The sequence below is a fragment of the Condylura cristata genome, unplaced genomic scaffold (assembly GCF_000260355.1).
Source record: "Condylura cristata isolate star-nosed mole 26May11 unplaced genomic scaffold, ConCri1.0 scaffold00011, whole genome shotgun sequence".
Taxonomy (NCBI): domain Eukaryota; kingdom Metazoa; phylum Chordata; class Mammalia; order Eulipotyphla; family Talpidae; genus Condylura; species Condylura cristata.
In genome coordinates, this window is record NW_004567112.1 from 12,058,874 (window position 1) to 12,076,474 (window position 17,601).

The 17,601-nt window shown below is 49.6% G+C and overlaps 1 protein-coding gene across 1 annotated transcript in view; it reads right to left on the reverse strand.

The window, feature by feature from the left end:
- MXI1 (MAX interactor 1, dimerization protein) overlaps positions 1-16,602 on the reverse strand; it is a 70,165-nt gene extending 53,563 nt beyond the window's left edge. Inside the window, exon 1 of the mRNA XM_004680447.2 lies at positions 16,142-16,602. Within this exon, the coding sequence (XP_004680504.1) occupies positions 16,142-16,403 (262 nt within the window). The 5' untranslated portion in view covers positions 16,404-16,602. The remainder of the gene's footprint in view (positions 1-16,141) is intronic.
- Between the last annotated feature and the right edge of the window lie 999 nt (positions 16,603-17,601).

A 17,601-nucleotide genomic window follows, 5' to 3' on the forward strand; every position in this document is an offset into this window, starting at 1 on the left:
CCTGGGAAATGTAGTCCCACCCCCGCCCACTGCACGACGGGAGTCGTAGTACGCCCACCGCTTCAGTGCGCCTGCGCGCTGCCCGATTCTGCAGTGGCCACCGGGTGATGTAGTCCCGCTGGACTTCTGGTGAAGACTAAGCTGTTATTACATGTGGAAAGGAACAATCCGAGCTGTGAATCCACTCCCGCCTGGGAAGCCCTTTTCTCAGAGACGGCGGGTGCCTAAGAGCTGTGGCAGTCTTTATCTGAGGCGCCAGGTTCTAGTCCTTCTTTCTCTTGTAATTTCTGTTGCCTCAATTTCCCCATCTGTAAAATGCGCTGCTGGGAGAGCACGCACAGAAACACTTGAAAGGCCAAAATCACTGTTGAAAACAGAGGATGGACACTGCATCCCATCAGAGCCAGTAAAAGGTCCCAATGGCCCTTCTGCCACCGTTTCCAAACATGTAGTTTCTTAATCGTATTTTTGAAAACTACTCTCTTCTCTGACCCCCTCACTAGTGATTTTAGAGGTTAGAAAACCTCTCTGATGCCTCAGGTAAAAGATTATAATTAATGAATGAATAAGTAAGTGATGCTGGGTCACAAAGTGTTTGCTTCAGATCCTGACTTTGCCACTTACATTGGCTGTGTGACTCAAGGCTTCATTTTCTTCATGTATACACTATAAAGTATTACATTTATACTAACACTGAGAGTCTGCCATGTACCACAGAGGTTTTCTAGCTTCCAAACTTCACATGTACCCTCCTCTCAAGGAACCTATGGTCACGAGGGCTTATTGTGCATATTCAATGAAATAGTTCCAGCACTTAGAGCATGACAGTCAGTAAACAGAAGCCATGAGAATCGCTTCCTCTCACCTTGTTCTCCATAGAGCAGGAACTGAAAGCAACGACTAGAGAGAGCAGGGACCACATTAAAAGACTACCAGTAGCTGCCCTCACTGCCGCTCTTTCCAAGTCCTTGATCTGACAAATCCTCAGTCTAGACCAGAGTTTCTCAATCACAGCATTATTGACATTGGGTTCAAATAATTTCTTCCTGGGTGTATGAAACTGTCTCTACTCTGCTGAACTCTAACAGCAGGCCTCTACCTTCTAGATGCCAAGAGCCCACTACCACCTCTCAGGTGTGACAACCAAAGAAGTCTCTAGATGTTGCCAACCAACCCTCACCCTCCTACCCAAGATGAGAACTACTAGTATATAAAGAGAAAGGGTAAGAGTGTCATAACCGTTGAATGTTCTAGGAACATGCTAGGAATTGTGTAACATCCATAATTTTTGGTCACCCTGATTATTTTAACCTGTACCGGACATCCAAAATCACAGGACACTCTTGGTGAGGGGAGAATTTCCATTCCCCTGTGGTCATCTTAATGGCTGCTCAGAAAATACTACCTCAGGAAGGAAATCTTACTCTCAGAAATGTCATGAGCTTCATGCTGCATTTTAATACCCTCTCCCTTGTACTTTTTTTTTTTCTCAAAGGGAACAAGTTTTCCAATGAGGTCAAAAGCTGCCAAATTCTGCCAACCTTTTAAATATTACAGTTGGCACCATATTTGAGAGCCAAATAGATGTTCCATCAAAGCAGAGAGAACCAAAATGAGAGGTATTCACAGCCACAGGAGAATTGATTGATTGATTACAAAGGCTTTGAAACAGGGAATGTGCTTTTTCAGCTTTTGGTTAGGCTGCTTCAGATCTGGGCTTTTCCATTGGGTATTGGTAACAACCATCTTCTACCTTCAACAAGGAACATGGTAAGCAGGAGTAGAATGGAAATAGTTAAAAGGAAATAGCTGCTCACTCAGAACTTCTGTTATTCAAGGATGAGAGTTTCCAGGCTGAAAGTTTGTACCACTTGCAGAGCCTCCTATAAGCTTTAGATTCCAGATCATTTCAGATCATTACCCCTGGGACTTAAAAGTGGTACCTTTATGACAGAAAAGCCCACTTTACCTAGCAGGAAGTAAACAGATCACAAGCAACAAAAATAGTGCAAACTGAAAATTTAGTAGATTCAAGGTGGTTTTAAATCCATCACAAGCCCTAGCGAGCTGTTAAGAAAAAGCTCAAGGCTTAGTGCACATGCCTGGTCTTTCACAGTTGACCGCCACATGAATTAGACCTTCCTTTAGAGCGTGGCCAAGAGGGAGATGGGGATGGAAAGGAGAACAAGCGTCACCAGAAGCAGTGGGCAGCCAGCAGTGGTAAAGGCTGGTGGATGTACAGAAATACCCAGTTCTGCTTCCTTCTTCCTGCTCTGGCTGACTCCCAGAGTTCTTTCCTGGACATTGGCCCCAAGGGCCTCTTCAGCACAAAGTCAGGGGTTCTAGCTTCATGAGAGTGACCCACAGGCTATCTCTTAGCACCAATCCCAGCCTACAGGGACACAGAAGAAGCCATGGTCTTTCCTTTGCTGAAATGAATCCAATTTGCATTACAGATGCAGATGGGGAAACTGAGGAAAAGCACAGCTTCCAAAGGCTACAGACAAAAGAATCTGCAGTCTTACCACAGTCTCTATCTTGATCCTCTCCCTAAAGTATCTCTCTCAGGGGAGTGTCATTGGAAGATGGAAAAAGTCCCCCAGAGTCTTGCAGACCTGTAACAAACAGAGCCTGAAGGGGACAGTCTGCCTTCTGGAGGAAGCCAGCAAAGAGCTAGACTTCAGCTGAGGGGAAGTCTGTCTCCTGCACCCTACACCCACCCCAGTTTACTAAGCACCCGTTTCCAAAGGCGTTATTGCAGATTCATGTTATTGGGGTGGAGGAGACTAGTCTGGGTTACACCTTTGCAGACAGCAAAGGTGGAAAGAAGCAAAGGGATCACAGGGTTAAGTTGCAAGGCAAGAGTGGCTGTCAGTGACACCTGCACTGAAGAGAACTTCCCTGTAACTGCACGGTGCTTACTGTGCAGCGTGAGGTTTTCTGCAATTTTGTTTAAAGATGGGGATTTTTCAAACCAAGGCTGGGAATAGGGGCAGATGAGTCCTGAGCTCCTAAGTGAGAATTCTAAGGGTTATCCTCTTTCCATTCCTCACTCCAAAATGACAACGGCAGTATGTCCCCACTACTCCCCTCAGGGACCACAACTGTGAAGAGCAGCAGAAAACCTTTCTCTCTGCCCAGTGAGTCAGCCTCGCTAACTTCATGCGTAAGCGCTCCTCAAGACAGCGGCGGCTCGGAGCTGCGGGTCTGCGTGCTGCTGAGATAAATTTGGGTCTAGAAGGGATGACGTAATGCTAAACCCGAGAGGTAGCTGCGCCTCCCAGGGCTCCAGTCGCCAGGGCTGCCGCTAACATCCCAACCTCACGGAAAAGCACCAAGCACCCAGGTGCCTGAAGCGGGGAGAGAGGGGACGGAAGGACAAGGGGTGGGAGGAACCGGCAGGGGGAGGCAGTGTTAATCTCAGATCGCTGAATCTGGAAGTTTGGTTTTTTTTAACTTCAGTTTTCTGGTGAGATCAGGCTACTGGCAGAGGCTCAAACAGCTGCACTTGACTTCCATACTGGCCTGTCTCTTCCCCTTTAAAAAAGGGGCTTCTTAGATTTTATTAAATGGCCCTTGATGCAGCATCCTATTTCAGTGATTATAATGGGTGTGTTAATATCTCCAAAGTCCTTTTCCTTCTTTTTTTGCACTAAGGTTTGGAGAAGAAATCTGCATTGCAGGACTCAATTAACATGCATGTCTAAAGGGCTTGCTTACTCTGTGCAGCCAACTTGGGGGGATTCTAGAGAGCATCTGGTAAGGTATTGGGGAGGGTTTTGAGAGGGCCCAGCCAAGTGAATGTTTCCCCAAATAATATTTCATATAGAAATTATATTATTAAGCTTATTCCTCATTCTGGTTTTCAGCTAGAAAACTGGGGCACAGACAAGTATGGTAACTTACCCAAGGCCACACAGCTATGCATCAAACAGGGAACAAAGGTTAGAACTCTGGTCTGCTCAAACCCATCTCCCTCCAGCTCCTTAATTCTTTTTTTGGTTGATTTGTGGTTTTAATTTAAAAAAAAAAAACAAAAAACAAAAAAAACCTGAAATGACCTTTTAAATTTGTGGCACCCCAGTCATTTAAATATCAAGTTACATCTTAAGAGCTCCAAAGACTGCTTTTGTTTTCTGTTCAAGGTTCACTTTTCCCCCAATCTTAATCTCAGAATTAACTCTGCTGCTGGTGATGACCACAGGCCTGCACCCAAACCTACCACACCACCTTAATTAAAAGATGGCCCAGGTAAATCATAGTTGTTGTGTGGAAGCAGTTTCCTTCATTAGGAATGCTCCGGAATGCTTTTTTCTAATGACATTTCATCATCTGTTGTTGCAGCCACAGATTATTATTTCATCGGTGGTTATAATCGTTTTGACCAGTGGATTGAGTGACTTTCGGCTTTCTCTGGATTAAAACTGGTCAGCCATGGTGTGTTATTCTTTCAGCAATAAAAAACATTGCTTATTCCATGAGTCCAATTTTGTTTTGAATTTTTGTATCTTTATTCAAAAAGAACACACCACATTTTTGTTGCTGTTGCATTTACCAGATTTTAGAGCTCAAACTTAGATGTAATTTGACTTTAAAACCTTAAAAAAAAGCCTATCAGAGATGATGGAAGAACTTCCCTTACTGCTAAGAGAACACCCCACATTCTTGCCACAATCCTGTGTGCCCTCCCTGCCCTGTGAGGAGCTGGTCTAGAGTGACCCTGCCCCCACTCCTGACATCCTCTCCCTTCCAAGTGGCAAAAACTTATGGAGGTCATTCTTAGGCCCTGCCAGACCCTGAACACTAAATCATATGTCCAGCCCTGCTGTCCTGTGGCCGAATTCTCAGCCTCAGCTGCATCATTTAGAATAAAAACACCAGACTCTTGTCTGCCCAAAGACAGTGGAGTTTGCAACATCTCTTCCAACTCCAACATTCTGATTCTAGGATTCTGGAATTCTCCAAAAATCCTGAAACAAAATGTCCATTTGTCTTGTAGCTGCCATGTCATGAGCACCAACTCTGTCCCCGCTGCTCAAGCAGATAGTTCATTTAGTCCTAGGCACACCTTGGAGATTCCTGTTTTACAGATGAGGCCCAGGGAAGATTAACTTGCCTAAGGTCACACAGGTAATGAATGGATTCAAATCTGGATTTTCTAGCTCATGGACCCTACAGCATATGTCAGGATTATGTTTGGTAGGTAGGGCAAAGTCAAACAAAGTTGGTAGGGCATTGACCTCAGCCAGCAATAATGCCACCCTCCTTAGAGGTTCTGGAAATGGACAGGAGTGTCACAGTGACTACAGGCTTCCCTGACATTTAGTGAGTGGTAAGCAAGGATGTTAATTCCTGCAGGGTTCTAATCTGCCTGAGAACTGTACCACCAGTGGCTCCCTTGTATTGAAACACTAGGTCAGGAGATTAGAGGCTGAGAACTCATCATTCCACACACACGCCTTCCGCATCTCTGATGTACAGGCACCAGTAGAGAGAGAACAGGAGCAAGATGCCATCCTCAAGGTGCTCATACTCTAGCCTGACACACAGAAGGTGAGCAAAGAATAGCTCTGTGAGTTGTGGTAAGGCGGGTAAGGGATAATGGATAAAGGGGAGCTTCGGGTGGGTCGAGGGGTGAGAGATGATCACAAGGACTGTGTTCAGCTTCTCTGAACTACAGTCAGCTGAGAATAGTGACAAAGTGCAGATCTGGACTCAGCAGGTGTGGGGTGTGGCCAGGGCATCTTGCCTCTGACAAGCTTCCAGAGACACCAGGACGGTTCATCTTCCACACAATCTCTCTAAACAGGAAGGGTAAAGGCCATGCAAGGAATTCAGATTTGATTTTGAGACAGGAAAGAGACTATTGAAAGACATTTAAACAAGTAAATGCCCTGAACCCAGTTATATAGAAGATCACTCTTGTTTCCTAGATCTCGCTCATGCGGAGGAAGAGGTTGGACCCACGCCTTTGACCAGAACCAGCTGGCCCACACTGTCCCCGCAGCAGCCAGAGCCTAGAACTCATCTCTACGGCTCACACATGCCTCTGGCTTCTCTGGCAGAAACCCTTGGCTCCAAGCATGGACCAAACAGTTGCCCTACAAGCTGGGGCGCCTTTAGGAAACCCAGTCCCGCCTGCCAAAGTATGAATTCACGCCCCTGACACCCTAGCCTGCACAGTTACAGGAGCCCCACAGGTTGGGGGAGTTTCCTGGGGGGCTGGACAAGGTGGGACTACACTGTAAGCAGCAACACTGCAGGCCATCACCCTCCACAAAAGGCTTTAGTGTCAACCTGAAGAGCCCTGCAAGGTTTCGTCTGACCTCTCTGTGAGCTAGTTTGAGTGAACAGTAAAGGAAGCTGCTCCAGGGAGGCATCCCCAAGGGGACCCTCAGCCTGTACTTCAAACATTCCAGATTCCACTTCCGGCCTCTCTCTCTTTGAGGCGACTTCCAGAACTCTAACATCTCCCCAAGAAGAAAGAAAAACTTGGGTTTGAATCTCAACTCTCTTCTTCTTTAGCATGTGGCCTTGAGAGAGTTAGCCAGTCTTGCAAAGGCTAATAGTTTCCTCAACTATAAAATAAGAAAAAGTACACCACCTTCCTCCTGGATGGTGGTGGGCACTTAATATAAAGCATGGTGCTGGCACATAGTAACTGCTCAGTAAAAGCGCACTATCACTATTCCTTTGGAAAACAGAGAAGACATTGCACTTGTCAGCAGTCCTCTCTGGGACAAGTTATCAGCGTCCCAGGATACAGACAAGAATAATATAATACGTCCCCATTTGTCGATTCATACTGGATCTTAAAGGTGAAGCTGGAGACATACTGTGCTTTGGAAGTACCTGGCATGGTGCTTGGATCCCGGCAGATTTCTGAAATCATTTCTTAAATTGATTGAGCTGAACTTTACAGCTGCTGGAAAGCATGAAAATCAGACACCAGGGACTCACACCCTGGGAGTGAAGTCAGGTGTCGGGGTGGTCAGACTATAGTGGGGGGCGGTAAGAGGGAGCTAAGACAGATGTACAGAGAGATGGTTCTGGGCCCTGTGGAAAGGAAGCAGAGGCTGCACAAGCCCCACTTTCCACCCGTGGCCAGAGCAGAACAGCCCTGGGCATGTTCTCTGTTTTAATACCCAGCCTATCCAAGTCATCTTTATTCAGGTAGCCTGGCTAATGGCAATAAAGACAGCGTAAAATATTTCAAATAGCAGGCAATCCAAATCCCCTTTTATTGGCTTTAGTTTGAATTTCCCAATCTCTCTTTCCCTCAGGACATGGTGTTTATCTTTCTAATTTTGCTGTGTTTAAATTTTCCTTTGCAGACACTGGAGCTGGATATTAGAGGTATGTGGCCAAAGGCATGTTGCACGGGAGAGTGGGCTTGCTAGGAACACTGGCATGGATGATATTCCAAGTACAGGAGGCCCAGATGTATAAAGAACTGAGATTGGAATGTGTTTATTTCCCAGGCTGTTCTCATGGTACTTGGTTTTCTAAGCTCGAGAAGTTTAAAAAAGAGGGCCCTCTCTGGTGGCACAGCGGGTTAAAGCACAACAATAAGAAGCTAAAGCCACTTCAGCATGAGTTCGATCCCCATCCACGGAGGTGACCGACATGGCGCGGCAGACCTCTCCTGATCCACCCGCTGCTCCCCTCAGCAGTGTACTTCCTCAGTCGGCCTGTTCTGCTCCCCACTCTGTCTCTGTCTCTGGTGAAGCCTCTCACCACCCCTGCACCTCTGGCCTGTAACCCAGTTCTGTATGAATAAATAAATCTTAAAAAAAAAGAAGAGTCAAATCTGTGAAATAACAGGGACAAACCAGAGACACAGAGTTTGACACATGGCAGGGGGGTCCCCAAGGGAGGGACTCTTTCTTTGGTAAGCCAGGATAAGTGTTTGTCGCATCTGTAATGATGGTTAGAAGGAAAAACGGGAAGCCCAAGTCAGAGGCAATCCCATTTTGTTGGGTTTTACTCGAAGACAACTGAAGTTCTCCACCCTGGCCCTGGAAGAGAGCATGCGCCTCATGAGGGCAGGGCAGGGGCTTGACAGAGGGCAGCGCATGCTCCCTTAAAGACCGCTTCAGGAGTAAATGCATGAACACATGCACCAAACCCAACGGGGAGTTCCATGCCAGACAGTTCCTCATTAAAAAAAAAAGTATTTGTCACAATGGCCTTGTAAAGAGAGTTTGTCTAATTTGCTTTTTAAAGGATCTTATTTACATATATTTCCTGTAGCCTGATTGCTCAAAGCCAGGGTCACCTGAACTTTCAAATGTTTCATAAGCCAGGGGCCCAGCCCAGCATTCTACCAAGATGAGGAAGCAAAGGAGCCCCAAGTTCAGGAGGACAGTGGCAAGTGCCCATTAGTTTGGGCCAGAGACAGCTGTTGACAGCTTTCACACCTCCAGCCAGGCCTCTTGGGGACAGTCATATCAGAGACAATTCCTTCTTCCTACTTTAGCAGAAGAGCTAGGGAGCAGGTGTCTGTCCTTGAGGAACTGAAGTAAGTCTGCTTGTCTGTCTCTCTCTAGCAGGATCCACAGTGTCAATCTCCACACACGAGGCGGCCCCTCTAGGTAGACTTGAATTCCTCCTTCTCTGTCAAGTCTTGGGCTGTCATCCCATTGTCACTGGCCTTCAGGCTCCTCCCACTCCCCCCACCCTGGTCTAAGAAAATGTTTTTACCAAAATGGTTAATTCAAATTAGCTTCATTTTGAAAGACTATTGAAAATGTTGCAATGACCTTTGCAATAACTGGACACACCCTAGGATCAGTAAACTAGGTTGGAGAACTGCTGACTGTATGAGCACCTGACCTGTAAAACAAAAGCCCAATTTGAGGCTCTGCCTAAGACCCATTCTCACATCAGGTAAGAGGGAACACAGCCCAGAAGGGCTTGGTTTGCCTCTGCTGAGATACTGTGAGCAAGCCGCTGTGCCTCTCTGGGGCCTCAGGCTCCCCATCTGTACGGTGAGCCTGATGGATGCTCTGTGACCTCCAGGCTCCTTCTGGCCCTCACGTTGTCTTACCACCTGTCTCCCTTAAAAACAAAGCCCAAGGAAGGAAGGATAGCAAAGGGGAAAGAATGATTCAAAGCCAGACAGCAATGAAGGCTCCCCCCCCCACCCCCACTTCTGCTTGCTGGAAAATTGCTTTCTTCATTCTGCAAGAGGATTCCCATGATTCCCATTCCTTGCTGTAGTGCTGCTTTTCTCCTTCTCTTTCTACCCCCCCCCTTTTTTTTTTTAACTCAAAAGCCACAAAACCACAACTCACCTCCCCCATTTGGATTTAGAAGCCAGAGCTGTCAGGGGTTAGGTGTGTCAGGTCTGGCGAACTGGTGGTATCTAAGTGAAGACCAGGCCAGGGTAACCATGTGCTTCTCATCCAGAAACCCAGTTTAAATCAATATTTATCCAACTGTATTTATAGAAAGTGGTGGTGGTGGGGAGGAGGGGATAGGGTGGAGAGGCAGGGGGGATCTAAAACAGAACAAGCCACAATGACTGATGCAAATCTTTGTGGCCAATTCGTTTCTGCAGGGCCGAGTTGTGTGTGTGTGTGTGTTTTTGGTTTTGTTTTTTTTTTTTTTTTTAAAAAGGCAAAAGACCCGGCTTTTGATGAACCTGCTGTTGGCCTCAGTACCATAGCAACAGCCCTGCGTCCTCTAATATGCCCAGAGGACAGACTTGGGAAAGGCAGCAGGAGGGGGGTGGTGTTTCCTAGGAGCCTAAACTTGAGTTAGGGCCAGGAGAGTTGAACAACTCTGAAAAACAAAAACAAAAAAAACTCTGGTTGGCTATTCTGTCTCCAGCCTCACTTCTAAACCTTTTCTAGACAGGGTGTGAGCAGGAAGATCTTGGACAATCAACAGGGTGTTTTAAATACCAGCTTGGCTTCAGGCTGCTGGGTGACCTTGAGCGAGTCATTTCATCTGTTGGAATCAGATGTCTCGGTTCAGAAGAGCTCTTCCATTGACTAGCTATGTGATCTTTGGGCAACTACCCAGATTTCCTGCTCCTCAGTACCACCTCTGTAAAACAGGTGTAAAAAAATTGCCCAGTACATGAGGTTGTAGTGAAGACTGGAGAGACAATGCATGTTTAGCCCCATACCGTGGTATCCAGTCAGCACTCAATAAAAATGGAAACCAGCAGTCAGGCATAGTATGAAATGTGGTTAGTTGCTGTTGCTGCAGACTGACAGCCTCCTCATTTCATTCAGCTTTAGCTTAAGATGTTTGATCAACTGTCCTCAATGCAAATCCCAATTTCTGTTTACACCAATGGTACCGTTTGGGTCAGGGAGGAAAAGCAAGGGAGCAGCTACAGTTTTGTCCTGGTGCTGATCAACCCTCCTTTCCTCCTCCAAGCCAGGAATGGCTCAAGTCATTATCTCCAACTTTCTTAGGCCCTGCCCACTTTCCCTAGTCTCCTCTGCAGGATTCTTGGTCTCTAGGACCCCTCTGAAAGCAATAACAATGTCTCAGAACTCTTCTGCTAGTGGAGATCATATTAAAAACTGGAAAAAGTTGAATTTAGGGAATGTATTTAGGTCACACAGAAAATAGGAGACTGGTTTAAGAATGCTCTTTACACAACTCCACCAAAACAAATACCTCGCCATGAATCAACCCACAAAGTTTTGTGAAAAAAGCAAGTACAGGGGTCCTCCCTGGTGGCACAATGCGTTAAAGCACAACACCGAAGCAATCAGTAGCCACCGCAGCTTGATCCCTGGCCAGGAGGCTGACCCACATGGTGTGGCAGGCCTCTCCTGTCTGGCCCACTTCTCCTCTCAGCAGTTAATTTTAGTACATCTGCCTGTTCTGCTCCCCTTTCTCACTTTGGTAAAATTCTCTCACTACCACCCCTAATTCTTGTATGCACAAATAAATCTTTTTTTTTTTTAAAGCAATTGCACATATTTGATGTTCAATACATGTATTTTGGATGAATGAACCACAGATGCCGGCCATACAGCAATGGGACCTGCTTGAACATTCACTAGCAGCAAAGCCCTGAAAGTTAGCATATGTTGCTCTTGTCCCCTACTTTTTAAGCCAGTAACATTTCATTTTCAGGATTGCAGCTGATGACAGAATACAGCTTCAACACTCTGGGCCTGATCTACCATCCCCTTCCAGGTCCTGGCCTTACAACTCAAAGTCAGTCTGTGTTGATTAGGAGAGATAGTCTCCTTCCTTGGAAGAGATCGGTATTTCTGCCTCTTCCACAAGTCAGAAGTTCGTCATGTGTCTCCTGGCCTTCAAACACAATCCGTGTGTCAGAGCCAGTAGTGACAAATTTAATGTGTATACTAAGTGTCTACCATATACCCAGTAGTATACTATATCCAGCAGTATACAGTGACATTTACTGAAATATAGTAGGTGATTTTTTCCCCCTTCACATGCTTATCATCTCCTTGTAAGGATTGTTAATAATGCACAGGAAGCAAGTAGAGAGTTGCATGGTACTAATTATCAAAGTTCAGAGAGTTGACTTTATTGAACACCTACTTTAAATGGAACACCTTATTTAGTCCAGCAATGATGTGAGGCTTGTGTTATTATTATTCCCATTTTATATATATAAAAAAAAGGGAACCTCAGGTTAGGTAACATGCATAAGTTCACACAGACGTTAAGCAGTAGAGTAGAAATGTGGACCTGATGTTGGTGACTGTTCAAGTGTTCCTTCACTCGACAACTGTGACTTAAACAGTTAGGGAAGGCTTTCCGGAGGAGGTGGGAATACAGATAACCTTAAGCTTGTTAGAGAGTGAGGGCACTCTACACAAAGGGGAGAGTCTGAGTGCAGCACAGAGGCTGACTGTAAGCCTGCTTGCTGGTGGACCTGCTTGACAGGAGCAGAAGAGATTGAGTCAGGAAGGCAGGGTGGGGCTAGATGACACCACACAGCACTAGCTTCCTCCATCAGGAGGAAGAGGCTACTCCTTGCCCTGTCCATTTCCTGAGAAAGCACCTCACCCTCAAGCCCAGGAAATCCATCCCGAGAGCAACCCACAGCTCCTGCACCATTTAAGCATCTTTCCCATCCTAGGCATTGCTCCCAGCTTCACCATCCCTAGACTGGAAAGCCAGGTCCTTCTAGACCTCACCTGTCTCAGAGGCCTCCACTTAGCCTGTCAAACAGCTTTTCTACACATTCTGCCCCCAACCCCCCCCCCTTTCCGGAACCTTTCTTTTTCCTTTCAAAACAGGAAGGAAATATTTTTCTAATTCTTGTCCTAACCCGCCCCCCCCCCCACTGGAACCCAAAGGTTCCAGCATGCCAGAGGTGGAGATGCCAGAGGTATTTATATGTAATTTTTGAATTTGTGCTAATAGGGTCAGAGTCTCCATGATGAATATTTCTGGAGACCTTCAATTTGAGACTCCTAGGTTGGAACTTGGGGAGCACGTACCTGCCTAGCCTAGAAATCTTGGTCTTGCACAGAGCAAAGTATCAATACTGGGTCACTTAATGTGGAAACCCTGGCCCTCAAAAAAAACTCAACAGTATCTACTACGAATAACTCAGCACTGTGACCGCAACTTGGTTAGCGCTCTGAGTAAAGAAACCTCAGAGAGGCAATGAAAAACAACTCAGGCGACAATGGAAAACAAGGCAAGCTTCTTCCTGCCGAGTAAGTAATTTGCAAGCAACAGTAAAAACGGAACGTGTGAACTCATGACTAGAGTGTACACTTCGGGAAGATTCTACCGGGCCCCAAATGGAGAATTTAGGCTCACTACCTATCCCACGGGAGAAAAGCGTCCCTTTAAGAAGGGATCGTACCAGCGGGCCGCACTACAGCTCCCAGAGATTTCCTGGCTAGTCTCCTGGTCCCACCCCCGGTCCCAGTCTCAGGCCTCAGCAACGCGTGACGTCAGAGGAAGCTGAAGCTGCCGATTGGCTGAACGGCGCAGCTAGGTCAAGTCCAGTCAGAGGAAAGAAGTTTGTCTCCATGTGGAAACCATGTGTCTCTAGCTGGGAGGGGGAGGAGGAGGAGGAGGCGGAGAAACTGAGATCAAGTGATTACAGGGGAACTGGCTAAATGAAGGCGGGGAGGTTGTGCACCTGAGCTGGTTAGCAATGCCCTTTACTGTAGTGACCTAAAAAAAAAAAACAACAAAAAACCCAACTTGTTAAAACTTAATATGATAATTATTATGATAATAATTTAAAAGCCAGGATCTCTGCTTCCTTCCCCAAACCAGGGACCTGGGAAATGCTGGAATCCTATCGGAACGCCCAGATTCCCCTCCCTCCCCCAACAACTGAATGATGTAAGCGGTTCGGAAAGCGGGGCTCAGAAGCAAAACAAGCCCCGCGCGCGCGGAGCGACCCCGCAGTGCCGGAGCCCGGCGCACGCACGACCCGCCCCCCGACTCGCGTTATTGCTGTGCACACGCGGACCGCCGTGACGCGCGGGCATTGTGTGCAGCGAGCAGAAAACAACGGCGAGCGCCGCCAGCGCGAAGAAGCGCCCCAGTAAAATGAGGCAGATGTGGGGCCCGCCGTTTCCCGTATCGGGAGACCCAGACGAGGCCCGGGTGGAGGAAGTGGGGAGGACAAAGTGGCCCCCGGGGGCCTCTGCTCTTTGCTGGGGGAATAATAGAGGGCCCCACGGATGGTCATCAGTAGTTTGCTGGGGGTCACCCTGGCCAGCGTTTGCTTCTGGGGAGGGGGTGAGGGCCTGGAGCGGTGGCCCCGCAGCCGGCACGGCGCAGCGCCCCACGCTCTCGGGGAAATCTGGGGGCCGTTGGCATCACGTCATGCAGAGCCAAACAGCGGCGGTGAAAAGAGGCAAGAGAGCTAAAAATACTCCCGCGGGAAGCCGGCCGGAGGGGGGCTGCGCGGCCGAGGGGCTGATTACGCACACGAAGTTGACTTTGACTGGGGCGCTGAGGTTCCCCTGCCCCTTTCGGGGACTGGCAGGCCTGCAACGCGGACAGCTTGGGAGAGGGGCCAGGAGGAAGCCCCTTGGCTCCCTCAGCCTCGGGAGTCCTGCTCCTCTGCCGCTGGCCCGCCCCGTGCGGGGCAGCCCGGCCCTCTGCTTACGTGACTGGTGGCCACGCCGGAGCCCCGGCACGGGGTAAACAAGGAGGTGGCGGCGGCTAGGGCGGCCGGAGGGCGGGGGAGGCCGCGGAGCTGGGGGAGGTCTCCGATTGTCTGCGGGTGCGGGGGGTGGGGAGCGGGACGCGGTGGGAGCTCCAGCTGCCTCCTTGGTCCACCTCGCTGGGGGTGAAGGGGCAAACCGGGTTGCCACACACTGCCAAGGTGCCCCCTTTGGTTTTACTCCCGGCCTGACTCGGAGCCACAGGACGGACAGACTCGGGAGAAGCCGGGACCCCGGAGGGGGCTAGCTAAAGAAATCGCGCCCCTCCCCCCTTCAACAAAAGCAAACACACCAAACAAAACCACGTCTTCACCCAGCGCCACACCAGCTCAGGCTTTTCAGAAACTGCCCTCCTAACCAACACACAGTGCTCCACCCCCCCACTCCTCAAGAATAATCGCACACTGATTCGGTTATACCGCCAGGGATGCGCCTTTCACGCAACCCAGGCACTCCGAGAAAACAGGAGAGAAGAGAAAGAAAACGCACCACCGACCTCCCATCACAAATCCTTGTTTTTGCCTTACAGCTTCTGCACAATTGTGTTGCCAACACACGGTTACTTTAACCCTAGAGGCCTGGGGTGTCGGACAACGATGGTGTTTTTGTCTTTGGGGGTTGTTGTGGTGGTGGGGGCTTGGGGGGGGTTGCAAGATCTGACACGTTGCAATCGGACCATTTTTTTTCTCTCTCTCGTCTCATTGATCTTTCTACTTGTTCGGACAGATTAAACAGCATGGTTTTCTTTGGTCTGTCGGACTATTTGCCTCGGCCCCTTCCTCTTTCTAGCAGCTATTATTTGTGAGGACCGTGCAGGAGGCAGAGCACACGCGTGCCCCCGTTAGGGTACTGAGTCGACTGCCTGGGGAGGATTCGGGGGACCCGGCTGGAAGGAACAAAAATGAAACAAACAAATACAAAAAAAAAAAAAAAAAAAAAGGACAGAACGGGGTGGGGCTCAGAGCACCCCCTCCGTACAACGCATCCCTCTCCACCTGAATCTAGGGAGGTGGGGGGTGGGGGGGAGCAGTGGAAATCGACCTGGAAGGCGTTTGCCTTCCTCGCCCTGCGCGCTCACTCGGGAGCTGTTTCCCGGAAAATAAAGAAACCGCACACAACAGCCCACACCTTCTTCCCCAACTATTGTTTCCTGCGAGATCCCAAAGTTTCCTTCTAGCTGCGTCCCCTCGCCAAGTTTCCCCGGGCGCTGGACGGCGGGTCCCGGGCGAGCTGCAGGCGCTGCTCGGCCCAGCCGGCCTGTTTCTTTGGAGAGGGGGAGCGGTGGCACCCCAGGGCACAGAGGCGCGGGGGGGGGGGGGGGGGGTTGGGGGAGGGACTGTATCCGTGGACGCGGTGGCCTGAACCCAGCCCTGCTGCGAGAGGACAGAAAAAAGCGAAGTAGCCAGGAGGGAGAAACCGAGCCCAGCCGGTTCGAGCCCATCCGCGGAGGGCTGTTTGGTGGTGGTTGTTATTGTCGTGTGTGTGTGTGTGTGTGTGTGTGTGTGTGTGTGTGTGTGTGTGTTCCTTCTGAATCCGCTGAGCTCTGCCTACCATTTCGAACTTTCGGCTTCTAATCCCCACCCCACCCAAGAACAAGCGACAGAAAAACAACACTTGTCTGCCCGAGAAGCCTCCGGAAAAAAAAAAAAAAAAAAAAGGAAGAAAGGCGACCTCGGTGAGACGAGCTCTCGGCTCAGTTGTCAGCAAACAACAACACTCACTCACTCCCCACTCCTCCGCCCGGCGGTCCTCCGAGCCTCGGGGCGACAGACAGACCGACGCACCGACGGCTCCCCTCTCCCCCCGCTCGTCTTTGTTACATCTTTAGCAGCTTTGTGCGTGCGTGTCCTTTCTCCGGTGTCATCGGCTTTACTGCCGAGGGTTGGACGTGTGTGTTGCGGGGGAGGGGGGCGCGGGCCGAGCAGGCGACGGGGATCGCCCGGGCGAGGAAGAAAGAGCAGGGCGCCGAGGAGGAGCCGGGCCCCCAAACTTACTTTTGTTTTCTTTCTCGATCTGCTCCAGGTAGCTGGCGGCCTCGAGCAGAATCTGCACGTTCTGCAGAAAAGTGTTGATGTGCTTCTCCATCGAGTTCTCGCTGGTGTTGAAAATGTCCGAAAAGGGGCACCTGAGCTTGGCCCCCGCGGGTTCCTCGGTCGGGGCCGGGGGCTGGGGCGCGGCCACGGCCGGGGGCGCGGCGGGGGCCAGCCCCGCGCCCTCGCAGCGCGCCTCCTTGCGCGGGCGCCCGCGTTTGCCCATGGAGCGACCGGGGTCCGCCGAGCTCGTCCTCTTCTTGGGCTTTGCGTCTGGGTCGAGCTCCGGGCCCCTGGGGAGACCGGGTTGGCTGTAGCGGAGGAGGCGCCGAAGCGAGCAGGCGACCTGACTTCCCGAGCCTCGCTGCGTGCAGTTGTGTGTTTGAGTGTGTGTGAGTGTGTGTGGGTCTCGCTGTGTCGGGCTGTGTGTGTGGGAGATTGAATGAACCTACAGGACAGACGGAGGCGCTCTGGCGCCTGGGTCCTAGCGCGAGCCTGTCGCCTTCCGACCGGTCAAAATAAAAGGTGGAGACAAGTGAGGCTGGGACCGCCCCCTGCCCGTCGCTCTCCCTTCCCCTCCTCTCCCCAAATCTTACCGGTGTGGAGCACGGTGTTTAAACCGTAATGGAAAAATTAACTCGGTGCCTCAGAATGCACCTGCATAAAAACAAACTGCTGAGCTATTTTTTTTCTTCGCTTAAAAATAATAACCTCGCAAAGCATCTCGTAGCGCCAATGTCTGGCACGTTCATAATATAGGCCCAGCAATAAAGGTAGTTGCTTTGACTTTTTTTTTTTTTACGAAGGCCCAATCCAGAAAAACTATGGAATGTAACTGGAAGTTCTCCCAAACACACACACACACACACACACACACACACACACGTGCGCCTTCACACTACCAAAAGAAATCTCCAGGCCACCAATCCCCACACTGTAGATTTCCTCATTCATTCTTCCTTCAAATGCAAAGTTATTTTCCAGGAAGGGGAGGAGATGTAAGCATCTCTCCAGGCTCTTCATAGCCCTCGTCCAGCTGTGCAAAGCTCACCCTGGGGTGCCCCCACACCTGGCTCCCTTTTATTTGACCGGGAGGCAGAAGTGACAACCCAGGAACCCCACCCCCATCCCGCTGAATACCACCGTTTGGCTTTTAAGATCCCTTCCCCAGTTAACAGCGCTCTGGCTGCCTACGCTCACTCCCAGTCAGGCCTGCAGGAACCATGGGCGCCCTCGAATCAGGCAGATAATTGTGGGAGAAGGTGAGGGCAGCAGGGGCGTGAGATGGAAAAGGGCTAAGTCCCAGCTGTGCTGTATCCCGACTGTGGGCTTGAGTCCAGCCTCCACTGGCCTAAATGTCCCCATCCATAAAAATTCTGATAAGATTTTTGTGCTGATCAAATCATATCTGTACTTAGCACGCT